Source organism: Erpetoichthys calabaricus, chromosome 4 (assembly GCF_900747795.2).
Source record: "Erpetoichthys calabaricus chromosome 4, fErpCal1.3, whole genome shotgun sequence".
Lineage (NCBI taxonomy): Eukaryota > Metazoa > Chordata > Cladistia > Polypteriformes > Polypteridae > Erpetoichthys > Erpetoichthys calabaricus.
Genome location: NC_041397.2, coordinates 130,810,238 through 130,831,967, shown reverse-complemented (window position 1 = coordinate 130,831,967; position 21,730 = coordinate 130,810,238). Strand labels below are relative to the sequence as shown.

The following is a 21,730-nucleotide window of genomic DNA, read 5'->3' as shown; positions in this document are numbered from 1 at the left end:
GTCTGTCTCTCGCACTGCCTGTGTGTGTGCGTCTCTCTCTCTCTCTCTCTCGTGCTGCCTGTGTGTGTGCGCGTCTCTCTCTCTCTCGTGCTGCCTGTGTGTGCGCGTCTCTCTCTCTCTCGTGCTGCCTGTGTGTGCGCGTCTCTCTCTCTCTCGTGCTGCCTGTGTGTGCGCGTCTCTCTCTCTCTCGTGCTGCCTGTGTGTGCGCGTCTCTCTCTCTCTCGTGCTGCCTGTGTGTGCGCGTCTCTCTCTCTCTCGTGCTGCCTGTGTGTGCGCGTCTCTCTCTCTCTCGCGCTGCCTGTGTGTGTGCGCGTCTCTCTCGCGCTGCCTGTGTGTGTGCGCGTCTCTCTCGCGCTGCCTGTGTGTGTGCGCGTCTCTCTCGCGCTGCCTGTGTGTGTGCGCGTCTCTCTCGCGCTGCCTGTGTGTGTGCGCGTCTCTCTCGCGCTGCCTGTGTGTGTGTCTGTCTCTCTTTCGCACTGCCTGTGTGTGTCGCACTCTCTCGCTCTCTCTCTCTTGCTCGCTGCACAGGAAATGCACAGGGAGAGACTGAACATGTACAAACCGAAAGGGAAACTGGCTTGTTCGTATACCGAGTGTGTGGTCGTGAACCGAGGCAAAAGTTTGGCAAACTTTTTGGTCATAAACCAATTTGTATGTGTACCGAGGTTCCACTGTATTTTGAAAATCTTAACTCTCATCATGTTTCTTTTAATTCATCTTTATATTGAGAGTTTGATTCCTTTGAGTGATGTTACCAGTCACTATTCAGAACAGAAATAACTTATTTCCTACTGCAGTCACTTTGATTTAAAAAACAGTCAGATTTGTCTAACAAATTGCTCTAATATTACTAGGCATAAGTGCAATTCTGCATTGTCAAATTGTTTAATATATTTGCATTTTTGTTCAATATACTATTATTCACCACTGCTGAATATAATGTTGTGCTGGTGTCATATATAAAAATTAGAAATAAAATTATTAGTTTGAAGCAGAGCTCTATCACTAAGCTGTATTACAAACAAGTTAGAAAGAAGGTCAACTCTGTTTTGTCAGATAATATTTTTCCTCTTTTTCCTAAATTTCAGCTGTTGCCATCAGGCTGCAGATTTAGATCTCCAATGGTAAAGAACAACATATTTAAGAGCTCTTGTATTCCAAAGGTTATAAGCATTTTTAATCCTACTACTGGAATGTTGCTGAATTCTGAATTATTATTTTGTGCACTGTTAAAGGTAATTAGTCTTCTTTGTACTAATCTTTAATATGTTGTGGCAGGCGGCCAGGGTCCATACCAAGCCAGGACGCCCCTGCACTCTATATTCAAGGTCCAGGACAGTGCAATACCTCCCAGTGGACGCTAGATGGCTGATCCCCTGGGTTGGAGCAATGACTAGGTTTCCCGCAGGGCTCCATGGGAATTGGAGTTGGGTGCAGCCCTGTTGGGTCTTGCAGGAACTGCCAGGCGGTGCTGCAGCTGGGACTCCTGAGCCTCTATGGGCAACGTATTCACCACACCCGGAAGTGCAGCCGGAACATCGCAATCAAGCACCTGGACCACTTCCGGGTGAACTATAAAAGGGGCCAGCATCCACCACTAAGAGAGCCAGAATCGGGAGGAGGACGAGGTTGCCAGGGAGGAGTGGTGGAGGAAGAGAAAGAGTGCTATATTGTGTGTGTTGGTGCTTGGGACTGTGTATTGCCTGTGGGACACGGGGAAGACGTGTGCCCACAGGTGAAGAGAAAAATAAATATATTTGTTTTATTTTACACGTGCCTCTGTGTGAATCTGTGTCGGGTCGGGAGCATATATAGTGCCTTTTCACAATGTATACATATGATAACACTGGTTCTCAGTTGTGTCTTGCCTTACTTTCTTGTACAGTATCTCTGTAACAATTCCTTATGGTGTGTACTTTCCTACTGCAAACAAATTCCCTCTGGGACAATACAAAGGCTACCTAAAAAGTCTACTTACAATATATTATTTACTGTGCTGTTAATTGCATTTACTTTTTAAAGTGTAAGGATGTAACACCAAGTGAAACTCCTGGCTACTATGTAACCTGGCAATAAAGTTTTTAATAGCATCCTATTGGAAAACCACTGCTCTAATGTCCTCTAATAATGAATTATTATTATTATTATTTTGATCATGGCTTGATAAGGGCATGTTTCACATGAACATATCTTTCCTGAGGAGAACAGACTGTCTGGCATCTCATCTCAATGACTGGAACATCAGACTCCAATCAGCTTTTGTCATTGGTTTTGAGATTCACATAAATTTTCCAACCTTCCAGTTGGATGTGTTTAAATTATGTGCTTGGCACATTGTATGTTCTCCCCATTTGTGGATGGATTTCTCTGTGGGTATTCTCATTTTACCTACTTAATCTGAAAATATCTCTAAATGACTTTCTGTTGTCTTTCAATATTTTAATAGTTTTAGATGTCCTTTTAGAGACATATCTAAATGACAATTTCCTGTGCCAAACGGCAAATTTGGCAGTGTCACATTTAAATCACAATGGCTTTTACTTTTGTTTTTGTGTCAGCATAGCAAGATTGCTAATTTGCGAGTGTAACTACTATGAATTTCACTTTATATAATAAATATTTATTTCTTAACACCTTTCTCTACTCATACTGTAATGTCAACACATGAAAAAACAGCAAAAGCTAATGCACATTATATTGATTAAATTACAGTGATTGATTCTGGGAGTAACATGGTGGCATAATGTGTGGGTTGCTGCAAAACTGCAAAATCCTGAAATCAAACTCCAGCAACTGCCTGGAAATATCCATCCATTAATTTTTTATACCTGATCCATGGCTAGGTCACGGAGACCCTAGAGCTTATCCCAGCAAGAATCGGACACAAGATAGAAACAAACCTTGGATAAGTCGCCAGCTCACTGCAGTAGAATGCACACACACATAACAGGAGCCAAGTAAGCATGTCAGTACATTTAACTTTCCATGCAGACACAGTGAGGAACATGCGAACCCCATTCTCCTTGGTGGGAAGGCGAAAAGAAATTATCTTTTACCAAAATTCTTCAATCCAGAAAAATAAACGTTATTCCAGTATAATACAATTAACAACAAAGAGTGACATTAATGATGTCTCTAGGTATTTATAGTGAGATTGCTTTAATCATCACAACTCCGAAAAGTTAAAGACACCGTTGTCAAAAAGTAATGCATTCAAACGTTTCACATTAAAGAGGTGAAAACAAACTGTTAATGTTTAACGGAATGAATTAACAGACAAAGACAGTTCAAATTAAGGCGGTGAAATAAATAAATTATAATGTCAGCATGTAATTAATTCAAACGATACACACTGAAGAGGCGAAATCAAACTGTTAATGTTTAAGTGAATCAATTAACAAATAAAGAGGGCTCATATTAAGGCGGCGGAATGAATAAATTATAAACGACGGAAATGATCTCGCGGTGGGAGAAGCAAGAAAGTACAGTACTAACTCACCAGGAATCTCATCTTCAGTTTCATCTGCCATCTTCTTCTTAGCGGCTAAGACTCTGCTAAGGCTTGGGCGGGCATGTGAACACCCCGGAAGTAAACAAAATAGGCTCCGCTAGCAACCAGAGGTCACGGGAGCAGCGGCGAAGGATTGGCTGTAGTGATCAGCAGCACAGTGCGGATTGCTAGGGTGTATGTATCAGCATTTATTGTATTTTACACAAAAGACAAAATAGGATAAATAGATAATTATCAAAATTGATGTAGAATATATTATTTACAAGTCAGAAAGTGGCGTGTGAAAAATGCGACGGGACTCCTACTCACTGAAAACCAGGTTAAATGGAAACAGATTTTCAGTCTTTAATTGAGTGCCGTTATTAGGTTCATTTTAACTACAAATATATTCAAGAATGAACGGCCAGTACATTTTAATATTTTTTTCCTTTTGTTTTATTCAAAAATATTTTGACCTTAAAGTTTATCTCAGATTCTGTGTAGATTGTTTTAAAATGCAAATCACGACATAAAGACATGCCAGTTAATTTGTGGTTCTAACTTGGCATAGTGTCCATGAGTGTGGCTCTATACGTGAGTGTGCCCTGTGAAGTAAGACTGATCCTCACCCTGAGCCCAGTCAGTCAAGAATAGGCATGTTATGCTATTTATGTGTTGTACAATATCACAGCAGGGACAGTTGCTATAATAAAGTGCTTGGGACAAGTATTTGCTGTACAAGTGCCATTCCTGTGAGTTTGTGTGGTCTCCCTGTGTTTGTGTAATTTTTTTTTTCATCCACAACTCAAAGACATGCAGCCATGAACATGTCATATCTGGCTTGGTGTTTGTTTGTGAATAAGTGTGCCTGCATTGGACCTACAAGCTGTCCAAGACAGGATCCTGGTGCATGACAGGATGATGTGGTTCTGGTGGTTTTAAGTAGTTTTTCATAATTAGCTGAGTGATTTCTTTCTACTTTGGACTTTCTTACTGCAGTTTGAAACATTTTAAATTTTCTCGACATATTTATTTATCTATCGTGGTCACTGGTGTCAAGATAGAGGAACGTTAGAGGCTTAAGCCCCTTATATATTGTGCCAGGCTCCTGATCTTTTTGTCCTTATTTATTTATTTATCCAGAAAACTTGAAGCTCCAAGGGTAACACTCACCCCCCTTTCTGCAGTGTTATTCCCACAGTGGAACCCACTTTTCAATTCTACCTAGATCCCCCCACAAAGGGAATTAAACATTCTGAAGCTCCAAGGGTAACACTCACCCCCCTTTCTGCAGTGTTATTCCCACAGGGGAACCCACTTTTCAATTCCACCTAGACCCCCCACAAAGGGAATTAAACATTCTGACACCAGAAAATCTTAGAAACATCCTGTTTTTTGTTACCCTCTTGGGTCAATTCAGCTGCAGTCTACCTGTCATTTTGGGTGTAATGATTTTAACATTCTCAGTTCCACAGTACTCTGAATTTAAGGATTTGTGTGTCAGGCAAAATAGAAGGAGAGATAACAGATGTGGAGCAATAATGTGTCAATCCTCACAGGCACTCAAATATTGTGTGGTGTACTCAGATGGCAAGGACACACAGAAAACCTCCAGGATTGATTCACTGGCCATAGGTGAGATCCTACTGATTCTCATATTTAATTGCAAGGGACTCTAATGTATTGTTTGGGAACAGGGTACATTGTGTTACAGTATATGCTCTGAAAAGGGCATTAGGCAGGGCAAAAGCATGTGAAAGGTGACTTGAGTGGATTCATACAGTCTAACCTCCAGAATACTATATGCCAGGCTTTGTATTCAAAGAAAGAGTCCTGTGAATGAAAGCCAGAGATGGAAAGATCTCATGGACACAAGACAGCCAAGAATCTCAGAGGGGAACATAAGGAATTGTGCTATGTCTTTGTCACAGAGAGGAGGTGTGGTAGCTGCCTAGGAGATCTGACCATTTAACTGGCTTAGTATTTTAGGCTTATTGGTCATAGACACCAGAGGCCCCCAGAGAGAATTGTTCCTCAAGAAAAAATATGGTTATCATTGACCACTAAAATGAATCCAATGGCTGGGTTTTAAGTGAAATCAGAAAGAGGTTTAATGCCTTCTCATACCCATAGAACAGTGGAATCTGGAATTGTGAGGAGAGTTTGAAAGATGGTGAAAGATCAACTGGCAGTAGGAAGGGTCTAATCAGTAAGAGCAAAGGAAATGAGAGGCAAGGTGGGAAGTGCTTTAGAGTGGTATGGAGGGGGAGAAGTGGCTCAGATATCCCATTTGATAGACGGGATCATAAGTAGTGCAGTCAGGCCCAATGTATGCAAGCTATTTTTTTATTTCTGTATACTTATAATTTATGTTGTCCCATCTTTGACTTCTGTTCTAACAAAGGTCTTATTTTTGCTATTCTTTTGCCTCCAGGCTGTTGTTTTGGGTGCAGGTGTCTGCCACATACAGCAGCTCCAATCACAGTGTTCATTCATTTATATTTTAAGTCATTTGTTGGGTTCACGTTCAAGCGCTAACACCTGTCAAGTCAAAATGCAACCTTGGGGAGGTGATTAATGAACAGCTATCTTTTTCTGACCACATTTCTACTGTTTCTCATTCATGCAGATTCACGCTGTACAACATCAGCAAGGTCAGACTTTATCTGACAGAGTATGCAGCACAACATCTAGTCCAGGCTTTGGTCTTGTCATGTCTGGACTGCTGGAACTCGCTTATGGCAGGAGTACCTGCATGTCCTATCAAGTCACCGCAGATTGTCCAGAATTCAACGGCCCATCTTTTAATTAACTAGCTGAGATGAGCACATGTCAATCTTCTCTGCAGGTTGCTACATTGGCTCCCTGTAGCAGCACACAATAAATTAAAATCCCTGATGCTTGCCTACGGAATTGGCAATGGGTCAGCACCTGAGTATATGGAAACACTGATGAAATCCTACACTCTCTCTCGCCCACTCAGGTCTGCCAGGGAACAGCATCTGGTGATGCCGCCTCTGCGTGGTATCAAGTCTCAATCCAGATTCTTTCACTGTTTAGTTCCTAGTTGGTGGATGGGCTACCCACCTCCATCTGTACTGCTGACTCCCTCAATGTAATAAAGAAGCAAATGAAAACAAATCTGTTCTATGAATATCTGTTTAATTGACAGAAGAAAAAAAAAACTTTCCTCTGTGATATTTTATAATATTGGTTAAGTTTAATTGATTGTAAATTCATTAGTTCTTACATCTTTAACTTTTGAAATACAATTCATTACAATTCTTTTTCCAATTGGAGCATGGATGGGTGAAGTGACTTGCTTAGGGTTACAAAGTGTCAGTGGCAGGATTTGTACCCACAACTTCAAGGCTTGAAATCCAAAGCCTTAACCACTGCACCACACTTCCTATTTTTCATTGGTGGCAATCAACTTTTGTTACCCGTCCTATTACTCATGCTACCAGTAGTGACAAGGACACTAGCAAAACAAGAAGAATCAGTCAGGAAGGATAAGGAGAGAGCAATTGACTGTGGTCACCACCTGCAACAATCTTTAGGTAGGCGATACATGTCAAAGTAACATCTACATGAATGTCAGGACCCAAAGTTTCCTAGGATAACAGTGCCCAGAGCATCATACTGCCTCCACTGTCTTGCCTTCTTCCCATGGTGCATACAGATTCCCCTATTCCCCAAATAAACAACACACACACACAGGTTATCCACATGATCTAAAATGAAACATGATTCAACAGACCAGACCACCTTCTTCCATTGCTCTATGGTCTAGTTCTGATGCTCACATGCCTATGGTAGGAGCTTTAGGGGGTGGATGGGGTCAGCATGGGGACAGTGATTGGTCTGAAGCTACACAGCCCCATACACAAAAAGCTGCAATGCATTGTGTGTTCTGACACCTTTCCCTTATGCCCAGCATTAAGTGTTTAGCAATTTCTGGTACAGAAGCACTTCTGTAGGATTGGACCAGATGGGTTAGCCTTCTCTCCCCATGCACATCAATAACCCATAGGCACCTATGACCCCATTGCTAATCACTGCATCTTGGCAACACCCCAAAAGACCTGCCATTTCGGAGTTGCTCTAACCTGGTCGTCTAGCCATCACAACATGGCCCTTGTCAAAGTCACTTAGATCCATACACTTGCCCATTTTTCCTGCATCCAATACATCATCTTCAAGAACTGACCGTTCACTCACTGCCTAACATATTCCACCCCTTGACAGATACCATTGTAACAAGATAATCAATGTTATACACTACACTTTGTTTTTTATGTTGTATCTGATCAATATATAATTGCATATGTATGTTGTCTGCTATGTAAACGTTTTTGTTGTGTGTATGTGTCTTTGTTGGTATTGTACTGTTCTGGGGAAACATGCAAATAACAATGTCATTATACTACAGTGTGTGCACACATTGTCCACACCAAATTCTAAACTCATCTACTTCCAGTGTGGGATATCTTAATGTATGGCTTTGACCAGTTATACATCAACTCCTGCAAGTGTCACCTAGATGGTGAAAAATAAGGCTTTATAAGTTCCAAGTTCTAAACTTAAACATTCAGCTGTGAATTATCAGCACATTGAAAACTGCTGAATCAAATGTGTTGTGACTGAACAATGCAGCTGCAGCGTTGGCACTTTGCATGCTTAGCATAAAAGTTTAATTGTACTCCTGAACCAGCAGGATTATTTCAGTGCCATCTTTGTGCCATCAATTTATTTACTCTTTATTTTTTAATTCATGTACTGTGTTTTTTCAAAAATTGTTACTTTAATCATTTTAGTAAAGTTGTCCTTTCTCTTTCAACATGCAGGGAGCTCACATTAAGAATTATAAGGATAGTTAAGTGATGAGCTTTGTTGCATGCATTTCCAAATGTGCAGAATCTCTTTGTTTCAATGTGGGTTTTTCTCAGCTACTCCAATTTAAAACCCACATTCCACTAACATGTTTTAGGCAAATCAAAGGCTCTAAATTGTCCTATTTGAGTGACTTTGCATCTCAATTGTCCTCACAGGTGGTGCAGTGGTAGTGCTGCTGCTTTGCAGTAAGGAGACTGTGGAAGATTGAGGGTTCGCTTCCCGGTTCCTCCCTGTGTGGATAGCGCTTTGAGTACTGAGAAAAGCGCTATATAAATGTAATGAATTATTATTAATGTAGTTGTAGTGTGTGCTGCTGGGTTAGTTGCTAACTCCAAAGCCTCGAAATCAGATTAAGAGGATTAAGCAAATATGTGATGGATATTCTTTTGTGTTGGAAGCTACTAACAATGAAGAAAATTGCACATTATTTAAACAAAAGGTTACTGTATTATAAACATATTACTTCTGTGAAGATTTTGCTTGCTAAAGATTGCCAAGATCAAGGTTACCACCAGGATGACAGAATAAAAATCTGCGACACTCCTCCAGGGAAGAGAGAGCATCATACAAGCAGAGCACACCTGCATGACTGTGTGAAAAAACAGACATTGCCAAGGGATGATAATTCCAGTAGATGCAGTGTTACCAGCGGTAGTACTGTCATGTGTACAGAGTACAGGGAGAGATGCAATACATCACCACTGTCTGGTGCCATGATAAACAAGAATGTGTTAAAATGGAGCACACCATTTAATTTAATAGAACTCATAAATCAGCTTACCTGATGTTCTGCTTCTATCCTGTTTCTGTGCTTTCATGTCCTGAAACTTTGTGAAAAACACAGAGAAAAACCCCTGTATAGTTAACAGTACAAGTAGTTCCTCCAGGGAAGTTTCAGAGAGAAAAAAAAGTATTTCTATCTTTATACAGACTATAGACTAAGGACTATTATATGAGAATTCTGAAAACTAGAGTGAATTAAGACAAATTATAGGTTTTTCTGTAGGCTTTCATTGGGAGTTTTAAATGGATGGATGCAAGATCCAGAGGTACAAATATAGTTTACTTAACAAATAATAGTATACTTATTGTTTTGTCTTGGTAGAGTAATATATTGCTCTGCTTTCCCCTATTGTATTATTAATATGTAGCCTTTGTCAGAATGTCTAATCTCACAGACTTACCACTGTTTATAAGGTTTTATAGTATATAACTTATCCCCACCTTCCCTTCTATATCTACAGGCAATTAGGTATAGTAAAAAGACAAGCAGGAATTAAGTTACACATAAAACAATGTATTATTGATAACATTCATAAATAATAACATAATGCAAAGTACATTTGAATATTGGCAACCATACAACCTGATTAAATGGTGATGTGTAGTTTCAGACAGCACACAGACTTGTTAGTTATTTAAAATGTCTCTAGTTAAGGCATCATTGGTGCTCATTTTCTTCAGAACAGGCCATAGCACTTCCGGGTCAGATCAAAACTCTTCTTTTTCATCCCAGAAGTATGTCATTTCCTCTGTTGCTGTGACTAAGATGTATTTCCGGGTTATAGGGGAAATAGAAGTTCTTGCTCCTTCCTGCAGCGTCCCCTGGAGGCCCCCATGGTATCCAGCAGGGCTGTGATGTAAAACTCCACTGTCCATGATGCCCTGCTGGAACTCGGGGCACCCCTATGTTGCAAGAAGGGCTCCACCTGGCAGCCTGGGGGTATTGGCCCGGATGAACAGCCGGCCATATTCCCCAATATATATATATATATATATATATATATATAGAGAGAGAGAGAGAGAGAGAGAGAGAGAGAGAGACAGACAGAAACACTTTAAAAACACATATCTATACTGATATGGACTGAGTAATGTGTCAGGCACAAAAGGATGTCACATCATGTGATGGAAATGAAAATTATCAACCTACATGGGGGCTGAGTGAAAAATGATGTGGCAGGCTAGTCCATTTTGCTGACATTTCATTGCAGCAACTCAAAATCGTACTCAGTAGTTTGTATGGTCCCCACGTGCTTGTATGCATGCCTGACAATGTCGGGGCAAGCTCCTAATGAGATGACAGATGGTGTCCTGGGGGATCTCCTCCTAGATCTGGACCAGGGCATCACTGAGCTCCTGGACAGTCTGAGGTGCAACCTAGTGGCGTCGGATGGACCGAAACATAATATCCCAGAGATGTTCTATTGGATTTAGTTCAGGTGAGTGTTGGGGCCAGTCAATGGTATCGATTCCTTCCTCCTCCAGGAACTGCCTGCATACTCTCGACACATGAGGCCGGGCATTGTCGTGCACCAGGAAGAACCCAGGACCCACTACACCAGCATAGGGTCTGACAATGGGTCCAAGGATTTCATCCTGATACCTAATCTATCTATCTATCTATCTAATCGCAGTCAAGGGTCTGCTTTCTAGCCTGTAGAGGTCTGTGCGTCCCTTCATGGATATGCCTCCCCAGACCATAAATGACCCAGCACCAAACCAGACATGCTGAACGATGTTACAGACAGCATAATGCTCTCCACGGCTTCTCCAGACCCTTTCACGTCTGTCACATGTGCTCAGGGTGAACCTGCTCTCATCTGTGAAAAGCACAGGGCACCAGTGGTGGACCTGGCAATTCTGGTATTCTATGGCAAATGCCAATCGAGCTCCATGGTGCCGGGCAATGAGCACAGGGCCCACTAGAGGACGTTGGGCTCTCAGGCCACCCTCATGAAGTCTGTTTCTGATTATTTGGTCAGAGACATTCACACCAGTGGCCTGCTGGAGGTCATTTTGTAGGGCTCTAGCAGTGCTCATCCTGTTCCTCCTTGCCCAAAGGAGCAGATACAGTCCTGCTGATGGGTTAAGGACCTTCTACGGCCCTGTCCAGATCTGTCTGTCTCCTGAAATCTCCTCCATGCCCTTAAGACTGTGCCTGGAGACACAGAAAACCTTCTGGCAATAGCATGAATTGATGTGCTATCCTGGAGAAGCTGGACTACCTGTGCAACCTCTGTAGGGTTCAAGTATTGCCTCATGCTACTAGCAGCGACACAGACCATAGTCAAATGCAAAACTAGTGAAAAAACAGTCTTAAAAGATGAAGAGGGAAAAATGTCAGTGGCCTCCACCTCTTAAACCATTCCTGTTTTGGGGGTTGTCTCATTGTTTCCCCTCTAGTGCACCTGTTGTTAATTTCATTAACACCAAAGCAGCTGAAAATGATTAACAACCCCCTCTGCTACTTAACTGACCAGATGAATATCCCAGAAGTTTCATTGACTTGATGCTGATTAAAAAGGGTTCCTTTAATTTTTTGAGCAGTATCTTATATATAAACGTTTACACGTGGAAGTGTGTGTGTCTGTCCAGCACGGAAGTGAGAGCTGGAGTTGGGGTAAGGGCTCCTCCTCCAAGAAAACAGAAAATTCGCTTAGCTGCTAATAACACAAGTGAGGCCAGCACATCAGCAAAACGAAACCTCAGAAGAAAGACAAAGTCACTTAGCCGCTAACATCAGCAAAATGGTATCCCTTTTACTTTTCCTCCCGCCACTAATGCGCAAGCAATGTGAGCACATCGGCAAAACTAATCCTCCTAGGAAAGAGATACCCAGTGTAGTTCCTTTCAGTTATCTGACATCTTTACCTTTCAATTTTTTTTCTGACGATTTCAATAGTTTCTAGGTCCCCAGGCTTTTTACAACACGGGCTTACACAGCTAGTATATATATAATGACAGACAAGAAATGATGTAAGAAATGGGTATAGTCTTGGAACCAGAGTCCAGCACTGGAAAAGGTCCAGAGATGAACAACTAGGCTGATTACAGGGCTACATGGGATGAATTATGAAGAAAGATTTAAAGAGCTGAGCCTTTTCAGTTTAAGCAAAAAAAGAATATCTGGTGACATGACTGAAGTGTTTAAAATTAAGAAGGGAATTAATACAGTGGGTAGAGACTGTTATTTTAAAATAAGTTCATCAAGAATATGGGGACACAGTTGGAAACTTATTAAGGGTAAATTTCGCATTAACATTGGGAAGTTTTTCTTTACACAGAGAACCACTGACACGTGGAATAAGCTACCAAGTAGTGTGCTTGGCAGTAAGATTTTAGGGACTTTCAAAACTAGACTTGAGGTTTTTTTAGAAGAATTAAGGGATAGGAATGGTGAGCTTTGATGGCTAAATGGCCTGTTCTCGTCTAGATTGTTCTAATATTCTAGTGTCACCTTTAGCATTCCTATTATACAACGAATTAGTCACTTTCCAAGATTTTAGTTATTTAGATCATTTTAATGAATTATTGTATTTTACTAATATTAATAGCTAGAAGGTGAACTTAGTGAAGCTGCTTTGGCATTTATAGTTTTATTTATTTTGGTAATTTCACTTTATTGTTGATATGTTGGCAATCTAGTGGACAACTGAGTGGTGTATTCTTATTATAGTTGAGAAACAGGAGATTGTATTTACTGCACTAAATACTTGTTGGGGTGGTTATTGGGTTTTTGCTTTTTTGGGGATTCCTTTTTTATTACTGTTATTTTTTTACATTTTTAAGTCAAATAAACACTTACATTACATAATAATTCAATATTTCTCTGTCCCAACAATTTATCAGCACAGCTCCATCTTGGTCTTCTAATAGAAGACACGAGTTAATTGGCACCCCAGACAGGGTGTATGGTTCCTTACCCAGCCAGGAAGGATATGGATATTGGTTAGGGGTACCTTTCCTGGTCAGAAGGCCATTATGAGAGAAGAACACAGGCTTTGTGTCCCTCCAGTACACTGGTTGACAGTATCCTCCCTGCTATGGATCCTGTTTGGACATCCGCAGGGCTGCATGGGAGTTATAGTATTGCTGGGTAGCCCTATTGGGGTTTTCAGGTGCTGCCATGGAGCTACTAGGAGCAGGCTCCACTGTTACAAAGAGGTTCCACCAGACCTGGAAGTGCTTCCAGGTGGCAATCCTGTTGCACCTAAACAACTCCAAGGTTCGTATTGCATAGCAGCCGAGCTACTTCATCCAGCAGTCAGAGTCTGGAGGAGGTGGACAAGGCTTACTCAGAGGAGAGTAGAGGTAATAGAGGAAAGAAACTGAATTGTGACTAAATTACCAGGTGATTCAAACCAGTATTTTGTTTAAATAAAAGCATCATTCCTTGAACTCATTACTGTGTGGTTGGTTGTGTCTGGGTGTTTAGGGTGTATGTGCACCCCTACAGGTCACAGTCTGAAGCAGCTGACAACTTTACCTTGAGACTTAAACACAGATTTTAATGCTCTATCTGTCACTTCTCTTAAAAATGTTATGTTTAGGAGTTTGAACAACAGTTAATCACAGACCTTCCACAATTAGCAATATAACATGAATCATTGCCAAACTATCAGGTCACCACAGGGCTACATTTTTAGCTACATGATACTGTAAATGATGCTTTTAAAAAGCATGTATATAATGTAGTCTTCTAATTAATGTAATTTCCTATTTTATATAAATATGACTTATTCTTACAAAAACTAAGTAACTAACAAATGTAAAATGATTCAACTTTCAAATAATTTAACTAAGTCCCCTAACACAATAGAATGCTATGCCATGTGTGCATTTTCAAACTTTATTAAAAAATGCTGCCACCATGAACATTAGTAACTTGTAAATAATTAGATTACATGTGAACTCAAAAAGCACCTAGACTTGCCTCTTTATCGCACTTTTTAACTCCAAAGCAATCCATCAGGCAAAGACATATTTTAAACTAGTTATTTTTCTATTTCAGTATGCAAAATTTGAATTAAAATATGGTGTATGGTGGGGTAGGACGGGATATTACAGAGTGAAAAAAGACTATAATACTAAGACTTGACAGGAACACAGCATTAGACTCATATTAAACTGCATCTCTTTGGATCTGCTAATGGGAATATAATGTTTAAATATTCATATGTGAGGCTACAAAATACCAGGGTTTACATTTAAACTAATGTAATGATAAATGAATACTAAATAAGATCAATAAAATTTTTCACACATTCATTTTTCACTTTTTTCCCTAAAGACATGAGTTGACTCTCTGGATTTAAGAATGTATTGAATAATGAACTTCATTATTTTGGTCTGTGTAATTATTTAATCATTAAAGCACTATATGCATGTGCAGTAATCCATATAAATAATTCTGTGTACTGCAGTTAGACACGCCACCATCTGTGCCATTCCGAAACTACAGTACACCAGCACTACGATTGTCCTTTCTAACTATTAAATGCTGAAAATCATTGGGGTTTTCTATTATTATTTTTTTCTCTGTTACCTTAACTTTTCAGTGAGATTGGAGCTCAGGGCCATAAGTCTGATCCATTGATGAAACCATTTTTGCTAAGAATTTCTTGTCAGACAGTACATCTATCAGGGACATGTAGCCTTAAAGATACAGTAAATATGCATACATATCTATATCTATATACCTGTTGTAAATAAGGGCAGTATATAGCGCCCGACATGGCACAGACTACACGGAGGCACGTGTAAAACACACAAAGATTTTTTATTTTTCTACACCTGTGAGGCACGTCTTCCCCATGAACCCCACAGGCAATACACAGTCCCAAGCACACACACAATACACCTTCTTCTGGCACCACCACTCCTCCCGTCAACCTCGTCCTCTTCCTCCTGATTCTGGCCCCTGAGTGGTGGTTGCTGGCTCCTTTTATAGTTCACCCAGAAGTGCTCCAGGTGCTTGATCACCGAGTTCCAGCTGCACTTCCGGGTGTGATGAATATGCTGCCCACACGGGCTCAGGAGTCCCAAACACAGCACCCCCTGGCGGTGCCTGTGGGACCCAACAGGGCTGCACCCAACTCCAATTCCCATGGAGCCCTGTGGTCCTAGCGTCCAGGGGGAGGTATTGCACTGTCCAGGGCTGCTCCCCCTGAATATAGTGTGCAGGGGTTGTCCTGGCTGGGCATAGACCTCAGCCGCCTGCCACACTGTATACTGTAAATTGTAATTGCCATGAAGGACAGATGAACATCCTGCTCAGGATGGAAATTGAGTTCTTTCCCAGCCAGGAGGCCATAATGGAATGACAGCAGAAATGGAGATATAAGCTGGCTGTAACTCCCTGTCATCTTTGTCCTGGCAGGGATCAAACTATAATGAATGGACAGGGTAAACATGAATATTGGAAGCAGATCATACCCCCCACACAAAAGGTGGCAGTTTTCCCTGAGGCTGATCCCAATCAGGTGTCACACACGTGTGTTTAGGAGACAGCTAAAGGGCTTAAATACAGGTAATTCCATGTCAGACCAGGGGGTGGCGGAGTGCACTAATTTTCCCACTCGATCTTTTGCAGACCATTCTAGGGAAATCCCACCCGGCTCTGGGGCAGCCACTGATGTCACTTCTGGTTCCGGTATTGATGACATCACTTCCGCTACAGGCCTTTAAAGCTGCCATCTTGCTTCATAGTAGTCAATTCTGTTTTGGACTCTGTTGAATGAGCATGGCTCTGTATTTCAATCATTTTTGCAGCCGTAAACAATTAAATGGGTGGCTGCCCCAAACCTTCTCGATGTCTTGTGGTCGTTTTTGTGACACAGGACATCTGTACGGTTGCATGGGAATTACAGTGCAGAAGTACAGCCCTGTCAGGGTCTCAGGCTGCCAGAGGGCACTGCCAATGGACTACAACACTGGTTTCCACATGACCTGGAAGTGCTCTCGACATGCAGTGCAATGACATTACTGGGTCTTACTTGAGTTATAGTCAAGAGGCAGTGGGCTACACTCTTGGAAGAAGGAAAGAGGGAAAAATTGATCACATATTGTATTTTGGTATTCATCATTTGGCCGGTGATTATTGGAAATGTGTGGTTGACAAATAAATATTCTTTACTTGAACCCAGAGTTGTGGTGGGTAATGTAATGTTTGAGGTTTGGGGCTCAGTGGCACCTCACTGTGGTTACAATATGTAAATATTAATTTGGATATATTTTATATGATGGCACTGAACTTTTTTGTTTTTTCTGACTTTAGTCTGACTTATTTTTTTATTTTGGGATTATTAAAGTTTTTCTTGGTTGTTTTGGACAAATCCTCGAATGAGAACAGTACTTCTTATAACCACATATGTGAACCTGCACAATCTTAAATCAGTTTCTCACAACAGACAGACATGTGTCATTGTTAATATTCTTTTACAAATTATTTAGTTTTGGGTCATATAGGATTAGGTATATTCACATTGAATTAGCCCAAAAATTGTTGTATTAGTCATGTTGCCAAAATGATTTATATGCTTTTCATTTGTTTAGTTCTTCTCTCCAGAATATTTAGGCATGTGTGCATGGTGCATGCCATCACATGCAAAAATGTTAATTCAGTTATTAGAAAGGTTCCTTCAAAGGTGAAGTATAAAGGAAATAGTTTACAAATAGAGGTTTATGTGGATGATAAAACCTGTCCAAATGTATGAGGCATGGACGGAATATAATAGAACAGAGAGCAGCATGGGCAGAATATAACTATGTGTGCCACAATATTTGAGAACGGCTGAGTACACACATTCCTGTAATTGGGTCCTACAACACCCAGCATCTACTGGCCTTCTTGGACACCCTGTTCAGGGTTCTCATTCCTGAAAATGAGATGGGTTTAGTATGGCCCCGCTTGCTCAGTTATGTTGTAGTATGCGATAATATAAGCTTCCACTGCTCAAATGCAATAAGGGAATGGTTTAATGCTCACCAGAGGATACAGATGGAGTATCTTCAACCTTATTCTTCACTGATGAATCCTATCAAAGAATACTTTTCAGCATTGAGTTGGACAGTATATGATCACCAGTCACACAACCATGAGTGCAATGAATATTGCCTGTGATGACATCCCAACAGATTCTTGCAGTTGAGGCATGCAAGAAGCTTTTTTCCTAGATGTATTGCAAGGGAGAATATCAAATGTAATGAATGTATGTGGCCAGACCAGCAGGAGTGAAAGGATAATCCATGATGTAGAACTGGCCTTGTTCTTTCCAACATAACTACCTAAATACTGTGTACATTTTACTGTAACATATAACTTCATTTTTATCAAGGCTTCCAGATTTGTGTTTGGTTCTATGTGTAGCATTGTAATTTCTGTTCTCCAAAATAAAATAAAATTCACCTTATAAATGTTACAGTTTTCCTGTCTTGCAGAAAATAACAATGTGGTAGAACCGAGTTTTCTGGAACATAGGTACAGTGGGTTTTGTGCACAAAACTACAGAGAATATAGAGAAATAGATAATGAAGTAAATTGAGCAACAGTTGATTGTTTTTAAATATTAAAATACTTTTATAGTATATTTAAATGTTGACTGGTATTTCTCAAGGCAATGGTTCACAAGAGAATTGCATTCTGAAACATGAATGAAAGGTTTTGAATGAATTACTTCATTTTGCTGGTTATCCAAATTATTTGTGCAGTGTAAAAACTGTTTTGTGAAATGCACAAGCAGTTCAGAGAACCACAGTTCTGTTTAGAGAAATTACCCAAAGCAACTGGGAAAAACTGTAAAAAAAATCTCTGTTAGAATTTGTCACTTTTCTTGTATTCCACTCCCAGCTAATCAGTTTCCTCCCTCATACCATGTGCAACCTCAGTTTTACAATATTTTTTATTATTTATACTCTATAAACTGTTTTTAGTTTAAGGACAAGTTCCACCTTGTGGCATAGGCATTATTATTATTATACATTTTATTTAACTGCATCTTTCAAAACGCACAAGGTCACATTGCAAAGCATAAAAGAACTCCCCAAATATTAAACTCAATTAAATAACATAAAACAACCTATATATTTTATAGAAATAACAGAAAAGTCTAACACACAGAAAAAGTAAGTTTCAAAGGATAAGGTTTATGCTGCTTGTTGAACAATAAAATAGAGTCTGAAGACCTAATATGTAGGGGAAGTGAATTCCAAAGCTTGGGTGCAGCATAGCTAAGAGCTCATCCTCCCAGTGTGGAAAGTTGGAAAGAAGGAACACCAAAAAAGCCAGCATCAGAGGAACAAACTGACAAAAAAGTAATTTAATTCTTAAGAAAATCCAATAAGTGGCACAGGGCCAAGTCATTGAGTGCTTTGTAAGTAACTGAATCTTATAATTGATTCAATATTTAACTGGCAGCCAATGAAGTTTGCAAATAACATTTTATATATGATTGTAGGTTTTAGTATAACTACGTACATGTGCTGTTACATTCTGTTTGTAACTTGATATTACAATCCCTGATGATTTACAGTAGCACAGCACTTGCCTTGAGTGGAGTTGGAGATATCTTCTATGTTGAGATGACATTGATGGTGACCACTCAGTGTTGTATCCACCAGTATGGCACATTATCATTTGTGTACCACGGCCTCCTAGGATGTATCAGCCTTTACCACAAGACACCCTTAACAGATGTAGGCCCATCATATTCTGATCAGACCTGGTTTTTTGTTGCATGGTTAATTGTCATTTGGCAGCCCATACTGTTTCCTTTTGCTTCAGCCACAGCCAGTGACTTCTTCTTTCAGCGACAGTGGCAAGTTCCTTAATTGCCTTTTGCTGGACCTGCCCTCTGGTGTCCACTTCTTTCAGCAGGCTTGTAGTGGAACTGACTGCAAAGCTGGTGCAGCCCACTTCCACTGAATTAACTGAATTAACTGAAGACTGTTCAGGAGCTTGTTAGGAATATGAATCAAAAGGGCATTGAAATAATCTAATCTTGAAGTAATGAATGCATGAACCAATATTTAAGTTTAATGATAAGACAAGGAGAAATGTAATTGAGAAATGTTTTGAAGATAATTATAAAAAAATCTATAGTATAGAATTAATGTGAGATTCAAATGAATGAATACTGTCAAGGATAACAGTAAAAGTTTTAACCAGGGTACAGATAACTATCAATGTAGATACTCATGCTACCAGATTTTAATAGAAAGAATTTTGAACCTATAAGGAGAATTTCAGATTTCTTGCTTTTTAGTTTGAGAACGAGGTGTGTCATCCAAGTTTTAATATCATGAAGACAATAAATCAAAAAAGGCCTGGCTTTTGCTATGTGTTTGCTCCTCATTTGTCTCCTCACTTGCTCATCAGTTATGGACAGTCAATACTGCTGGTCAGAGGTGGAGTCATCATTGGCCATACAAGTAGTGGTAGGAGTAAAATATATACAGGGAGTTGTAGATACAGTAGAGATGGTGTGGGGATGCCTGGTCATTGGAAGAAGGTAATAGTGGAAGGGAGTGCAACTGGACAGGTGTAGCAGAGTCAAATCTATTTACAAAACTGGCTCAGAGCATTAGCTTTGTTCACAATCCTGTCCAACTCATGAGTCCTTGATTGCTTGAGTTCAACAATTCTGCTCTGTTCATTTCAAACATCTGTCATGTTATTCTACATGAGTTTGTTTGTAAGTTTCCTTCCCTTCACTTAGCTTTTTCTTCAGCATTCTCTGTACATTCCTTGTCATCAGATTTGAAAGCTCTCTTCTTATTATTCGGGAAATTTGTTTAGTTCTTTAGTAATGCAGGACTTGTTTTTTGGCACACTGTTTTTGAGGGTACAATAGTGTGGACACAGAAGTGAATATAGTTCCTGATCCAGTGACTCCCTCAATTTCATCCCTAGGTGACTTGAATGTAATTTCCATGTCTGTCCTTTTGAAACAGTCGTTCAGAATTATTTCTGGTTCCAAAGTTTAGTTCCTCACAGGTTGCTGTCTAATATCATGCAAATGATAATTCACTTAACCCTTGAATAAGACTAATGTTCACCAACAAAATTAGAAGAGCAATCTTAAAAGAATGTATGCAATGATAGTGTGATAAAGTAGTAATTTGCTTCCGTGTCTTGGTTCTTACACTATTATTAATTGATTATTTTTCCAATCTTCTCATTATTTTCTCTTTTTCAAACATGTCTGAATATCACCGGCTCCCTTGCTTAGCTCTGACCTGTATTGATTGCTCTGATTTTTGTCTTGGTTTATAAGCTTGGACTGCTTGTGGAGCATTCTATTCATTTACTATCTGATCTTTAACCCACCATCCAGATCTTGGCAGACAGTTTCACTCTGTTTCTGTTATCACTCAAGTGTGAATAGGAGGCAGCTGAAGGGACTAGAGATGAATGGTAATACATCTGCCCAGGGGGTGGTGGGGTGCACTGACGCTCTTTTTAAATTCCCTGCAGGCCTTTCCCAGGAAATCCCACCAGGAGCCACCACCTTGACTCGGGACACCCCACTTCCGGCCCCACTTTCCTTTTCCTTGGAATTCAGTTCTGTTTTGGACTCTGTCTTGTAAACTTGACTAAAAACGCATTTACTTTTGCAGCCAGGATACTGAATTATACGGGTGGCTGCCCCAAACCTTACCATGTCTCTTGTCCCTTCTTATCACAGTGGTGTAGCCGGCAGGATGATGTCCCTGAAGAACCCGGGACAGGACCCTAAAACAACCCAGGTAAGAAAGTACCAGGGCCGAGTTTCTGGGCAAGGAGTGCGTCGGGGGGTCAGGAAGGACCCGGTGCAGGCTCCGCTCCACAAGGGCAAACCCAGGCTGAAGCCCTATTTGGTGGAGAGTGTTGAAAGGACCCACAGGCGTGGGCTGGTTGCTGGGGAAGACACAAAAGGGGCTCATTATGCTCTCCGGGGTAGGAGAGCTGAGCTGCCCATCGGGACCAAGGTCCCTGTTGAGGATGGGATTTCCCCAAGCCAGCAGGTGAAGGAACTGCAATCCTGGGAGTTTAACCCAAAAAGAGCACTCCCAGAACAAGCTATGGCTCTCTGGCAGCAGGTGGGTCTGTGGCTACGGCCATTTGAAAGGACCCCACTACAAATAGTGCAGCAGGTTGCCTGCTTTTTGCTGCTGCAGCATTTACCCCAGGATTTTTGCCCAGCCGGCCTGGGGTGACTTTCACTCCATGCAGGAGCTTTTACAACTCCTAAAGACCCCAAGGCCGGCCTTGAAACCTGGGGGGGAAGAACGGCCCCTTAGTAGAATCCATGGGAACTACATCCCACTTAGGAAGTCCCTCCCGCTTAATCCGGAGCCTGTTCCGAAGTCGCCGGACCGCCTGGCATGCAACCTGTTGAGGAACAAAGTGGACTGCAGGGGGACGCGGCGATGTTGTTTGTGTGCCCTTAGCAACCCTCTGGCGGATACCCTTACTGGGGAGGTACTCATTAATGGACATAAAGTGACTCCGGCAGTAACATGTCTGTTGTTGCTCACCGTTATGTTTTACCGCAACAGTGGATTAAAAGAAAGACCAGTCTT

At 40.8% G+C, this 21,730-nt stretch overlaps 1 protein-coding gene and 1 long non-coding RNA gene across 2 annotated transcripts in view; one reads left to right on the top strand and one right to left on the bottom strand.

Moving 5' to 3' along the window:
• Positions 1 to 3,574, bottom strand: part of LOC114650263 (X-linked retinitis pigmentosa GTPase regulator-like) — a 72,204-nt gene extending 68,630 nt beyond the window's left edge. Inside the window, exon 1 of the mRNA XM_051926616.1 lies at positions 3,500 to 3,574. Coding sequence (XP_051782576.1) covers positions 3,500 to 3,530 — 31 coding nt within the window. The 5' untranslated portion in view covers positions 3,531 to 3,574. The remainder of the gene's footprint in view (positions 1 to 3,499) is intronic.
• Positions 3,575 to 3,625: 51 nt separating this feature from the next.
• LOC114651376 (uncharacterized) lies at positions 3,626 to 6,572 on the top strand. Its single transcript, XR_003716131.2, has 3 exons — positions 3,626 to 3,685; positions 5,050 to 5,125; positions 6,120 to 6,572. It is a non-coding gene; the product is annotated as an uncharacterized LOC114651376 (long non-coding RNA).
• Positions 6,573 to 21,730: the final 15,158 nt, after the last annotated feature.